This window comes from Octopus bimaculoides, chromosome 5, assembly GCF_001194135.2.
Source record: "Octopus bimaculoides isolate UCB-OBI-ISO-001 chromosome 5, ASM119413v2, whole genome shotgun sequence".
Classification (NCBI taxonomy): Eukaryota; Metazoa; Mollusca; class Cephalopoda; order Octopoda; family Octopodidae; genus Octopus; species Octopus bimaculoides.
In genome coordinates, this window is record NC_068985.1 from 122123049 (window position 1) to 122128682 (window position 5634).

At 33.8% G+C, this 5634-nt stretch overlaps 1 protein-coding gene across 4 annotated transcripts in view; it reads right to left on the bottom strand.

The window, feature by feature from the left end:
• LOC106882138 (meiotic recombination protein DMC1/LIM15 homolog) overlaps positions 1 to 5634 on the bottom strand; it is a 26135-nt gene that overhangs the window by 16589 nt on the left and 3912 nt on the right. For 3 of the 4 annotated variants that reach the window (XR_001410954.2, XM_014932709.2, XM_014932710.2), the window contains exons 2-5: positions 4842 to 4909; positions 3104 to 3148; positions 2164 to 2214; positions 695 to 790 (exon numbers count right to left, since the gene is read on the bottom strand). Coding sequence is in view for 3 of the 4 variants with exons in the window: in XM_014932709.2 (XP_014788195.1) it covers positions 695 to 790; positions 2164 to 2214; positions 3104 to 3148; positions 4842 to 4895 (246 nt within the window). In the remaining variant the exon portion in view is untranslated. The remainder of the gene's footprint in view (positions 1 to 694; positions 791 to 2163; positions 2215 to 3103; positions 3149 to 4841; positions 4910 to 5634) is intronic. The other variant, XM_014932711.2, reaches the window with a different exon arrangement.

Sequence of the window (5634 nt, forward strand, 5' to 3'; positions counted from 1 at the left end):
TATATATATATATATATATATATATACATGTATATATATATATATATATATATATACATGTATATATACATATATATACAACAGACTTCATCCACTCACAAGACTTTGGTCGACCTGAGACTATAGCAGAAGACACTTACCGAATGGTGCCATGCAGTGGAACTGAACTCAGAATCATGTGGTCGGTAAGCAAGCTACTTACCACACAGCCACTTGTTTGAACAATACTAGTGCATCATCCTCTATTTTGTTTTGCACAATATTTTTTGGTGAGGAGGTGTAACATCCAATTTTTATTTTGGTTTCTTTAAAATTACAAAATTACATGTGCATGCACGCACACACATGCGCGCACATGCACGCGCGCACACACACACACACACGCACACACGCACACACACACACGCGCACACACACACACACACCAAGGGGAATATTGATAAATCTATAACTTTGTATATTGCTTTAAATCATACAGCTGTTAACCAACTGAAATGTTATATCATTTGTGTAATGAGTTTTTGACTGATATCTTTTTTAAAGTTTAAATATGGACACTTTAATATGAGCATTCTCAGGCAGCTTGACATTAAAAGGATTAAACAAACTCAAGATGGCATAATTCAAAGAGAAACATGAAGAAAGAATGTGTGACAAAATTTAATATTTTCTAACTCATGTATGAATTACTTACACAAATTTTCAGAGAAGCTTCTTTGATTTTCTCCATTTTCGCCTCAGATATACCTTTTATTGCACACATCTTCTTTCTGGTTGTCATATGTATACCCTAAACAATATTTAAAATGATATATTATCAAATGTTTAGCATTCATACACGGCATAAATTCCAATAGAAGGATTGAAATCAAGATAAATAGAAAGGAAAAAATTGAGAGACAACCAAAGAATCAAACGAAGAACATAATAAGTTAGAGGTTAATAATGCACATAGATTTCTTCAGGCATGTGTGTGTATAGATAGATGTATGTAAATTGCTAAGCTTCAACCTTTTAGCATTTAAACTGGCCATATCCATCCAAAATATTCTCCCTATTTTATATTCAAACAAGCCAGATCCAGCATCTCACACTTATCTTACGGTGTCATTCTAAAAATAAACATATATATATATATATATATATTACAGCTGTCCATCAATGTTGACAATGACGTTGTCCTCTAGGAGTCTTATCTTACATTTTATGAGTTGATAGACGTGAAAACAGTCTGATCCTGGAATGGCATGTCATTGAACACAGATGACAAAGGAAGTTGCCCATTATGTTATTGGTGAGTCTGAGATGACGTTGACATCTCTTATCCTCAAGTTTCTAACATCAGATTAGTTCAAAGTGTGTAGCTCCTTTGCCATAGAGGGAACACCAGGTTTGCCAGTTCTCAGCAAAGTGTTCAAGTTGTGCTTGTTGAATGTTGCAGGAGATGAAGACAAGCTTAGGATGGTTGCTGAACCTCTTCTTGGGTCCCTCATACAGGTGAACACTGGTTGATAGCTCTCCAAAGAAGACCATTGTCAGGAGATGATTATCAAGTATCTTGATATATACATACATACTGCATTCTGGTCCACAGAAGCTTGTCTCTTTTCATTGCTATTGCAAAGGCCCCTATTCCTATTCCTATCCCTAGGAATTAGCTGGTTGAACATTACTTTCATCCAGATCCATCTAACACAACTGTCTCTGCTCCACTCACAACTGCCACTGTCTATCCTGTCAATCATTGCTCTCGCTAACCATTAATACCAATCCTTTCTTTCCAGATATCAATCCTGACAAATTCATTCTCCATTCATGTTTTTCTTGCAGATATCACCTTGTAGACATTCAAGCAACCTCTTCTTCTTTCTTCTCTTCCTGCAATAAAATTGTTGTTGTATTACCCATACCAACCATAAATCAGCAGACCTGTTACCAAAAACATTCAAGTTGTGAGTATTTCATTTCTTAGGCATATGACTATGTTAACCAATGTGTTGCTCCTTATTTCAGGATAGTACAGTATGATCTGATGGAGATATGACTACTATTTCTAGCAGGTTGAACAATTCCCTCGTTGCTTTGTGAGTACATTTGTATGGGCTAATTTTGCATGTTAATGAATTCATTAAGAATAAGCTAATTATTGAGTTTTCTGCTTACCCTGATGGTGCATATTCCTGATTGTTTTAACTTCTTAATATCAGCTGCATTCTATAAAAGTTGCAAGGGTACACTTCAAATTAATACAAAATTAACAAAAGATTCTGTTGTTAATAGAACTGCTAAAATATGGAGAGGAATATTAGCAGTAGATTTCAATATTACCATATTTAATAAATAACATTATATCATATTATCTATATACATAAAATTCAAAGTTTGGCTCAATTACTAGGACAATGAATAAAATGCTTTGTCTCATTATTAAGTTACATCCTATTACTTTTTGAGTTCAAATCTAGCCAAAGTTGATATACCCTTCCATTTTTTCAAAGTTGGTAAAATAGGATCAGACAACTGGTGTAATATGTAATCAACCATTCTCCTCTCTTTATGGCTATGTATCTACATTAGAAATCAATATTTACTGCAAGAAGGTGAGTACCATACAATACAAATGTCACTTCTAAATCCAAATTTGTGACATAATTTTGATCTGTAATTGATGTCAAATCATTTCATTTACATTGATATTAGGAAAGATATGGACAACACATTACTCTATTTTCCCTATCACCAAAAACAAACATTTGTTTCTGTAAGATATCAATATTCAGAACTGAATGTTAGTGGAAATAGTCCACCAATGGCATGCTTTAATGCATCTAGTTTGAAATCTCATTATTCAGAATTCAAATACCATCACAATTGTTTTTACCTGCCATCCTTTTGAACGAAATCCAATCAATCCTTCTCTAGGTTGCTATATAGTAAAGCATATCAATATCACTACTGAAATTCGAGGTGTATGTAAAAAGTTTATTAAAATAAGATAATTCAGATTCCTCTTTAATATTTTCATTGTCTTTGTTATTTAATGTCAAAAATTCATTTCATTTAAAATTTAAAAACACAAGACCACTATTAAGTATATACTCACAATTCCGTGATTCTGTAATTGTTCAATATCTTGAAAAAATGAGTCCTGAAAATATAAATTACTTTCCAATTAACAAAAAATTGTAATTAATAAAAACAAAAAAATTAGGAATGGAAGGTGCAGGTCCCAGTGATTAGAGTGTTTGGGTCAGACTGTGGTTTCAATTCCTGAACCAGGAAACACATAGTGTATTCAAGCTAGTGTCTTCATTTCAAGTTGCTTCTCACTTGTAATGAATACCAGCCCATTCATCCTTCAGCTATTACATCTTGTATGTTTTGTTGGGTCAAGGGTGAGGGAGCAAGAGGCTGTCTGTATCTGTTTGCAGCTATATAAGCACCTAAAACAATTAATGAAAGCATGGTATATGTTGCCAAGTCATATTCGTTCATGAGTGATAGCTGGCCATCCTGTACTATTTAAGAGCTGAAAGCCAAATAATAATTATAATCTAAATGTAAAATTGTTAGACACAGTGATTTTTTTTCTGCTCTATAGTGACTTAGAATAATACATTATTCAATCTAAGGAGGTCACATCTTCCACCAGTCTCAAAGATCCCTACAAAAACTTACACATGATATTTCTTGTCCTTGACTTAAGCCATATAAATAAATACAAATAAATATAAAGCAAAATAACAATTTCTTCAACCTACGACCCAATGGTTAACTTTGAAAACTAATATAAAATAATATTCTAAATTAAAATATCATTTTTTTTGTCTTTAATTAAAGTGAAAAGAAGGGGGGCAATTTGTAGACTTTGATATAAAATTTTTTTAAATCAGAATGAAGCTGCATAATATATTTTTATATCCACTAATCTTATACTATTTTTTTATTATTATTATTTTTTCTGTTATTAAGGCAGAGAGCTGGCAGGATCATTAGCACCCTGGACAAAATGCTTAGCAGCATTTTATCTGTCTTTACATTCTTCTGAGTTCGAATTCTGCCAAGGTTGACTTTGCATTTCCTGCTTTTTGGGTCAATAAAATAAGTACCAATTGAACACTGAAGTCAATGTAATCACTTCCTTCTCTATCCTCACTTTGCTTTTCAAAGGAAACTTGAAAAAGTTGATGGGCACTGGGCCAAAGTGGAAAGTGTTTGACATCAGCCCTTTCAATTGGGTTCACCATATTATCTCTCTTGCTACAGCCACCAGACAGATAAACACTGCCTGTCCTTCCTCACCAAAGGAAGGTGACAGGACAATCTTCACAATGGATTCAAGTGATAGCCAAAGCCATCTTACACGTGACAGGTGTTTAACATAACTCCACATGTCAGCAATGCTCAAGCACTGGACAAATGCATGTTGAACAGTTTTGTTGCTCTGTATGTATCTCAGGTAGGCTTGACTAATGGCACTTTCATGCCTGTAGAGCTTATCTTGAACTGGTAATGCCCTCCTAGTGGCACTGCCAAGTAAGGGATTTCTGGAAATTATCCATGCATCTGTATGCATACATACATACATAGACAGACTGTCAGACAAACAGGCAGACACACATATATGCACACACACACACAGAAGAAAAAGAAGAAGAAGAAGAAGAAGAAGAAGAAGAAGAAGAAGAAGAAGAAGAAGAAGAAGAAGAAGAAGACGAAGAAGAAGAAGAAGAAGAAGAAGAAGAAGATAATAATGATGGTGTGTGTGTGTGTGATAACTCTGATAGATATTCAAATGTAAAAACACACAAGATGCTACTTGTGACAGTCTTGACACATACCTCATCTTCTTCAGACTCCAAATCATCAGGAGCAACAACTTGCTCAGCAGCCATAACCTTTAATGGAACTATTATAGTTTAAGATTAGAATGAAGCCAATTAAACACTGCTCATACATCAATATACATATCAAGAAAACAACAGTTTACCTTCTCCTCTGCAAAACATGAACAACATGCCACTAGAACACAAGAATGTCAATGTTGGTGAAAACACCAAGCATCAGCATTTCTCTTCTGGCATGTTCACAAGTAAGAGCCACAATGGAATACTGCTCTCACAGCTGAGACAGTGATGCTTCTACACATACAAACATACTAGCCCACACCCTGCTCCCAATAGCATTCATTTATCAGGTATTAGAAGGCAAGCCATTAAAAGGTCTGGTTCACATCAGTCTTGACTGAAAAGAGTAAAAAATTTCAGCACATCAAGAAGAGCATCAAGCATATGGACCTCACCAGTCATGGAAGGTCTGTGAAGTGAATAATTACAATCTCCTCTTTCAGACCAATCCATTAAATATATATATATATAAAAAAAAAAAAATAACATAGCATTCTGAATAAAATCTCTGAATACTTTGTAAAACAGTTCTATGATCGTCCATGTCTGATGAAAATTTTAGTATATTAATTTTCATGAAGGGCAACATGAATCTCATCAACAAAATGGAAAACAAGAGGAAAAACTAAATTATGTACATATCATGTTTTTAATTTTTTTAAAAATCTTTTTACAGCCATTTTATCAATAAACTTCTTTTAGTTTAATACTAATATTGTGTTTCATT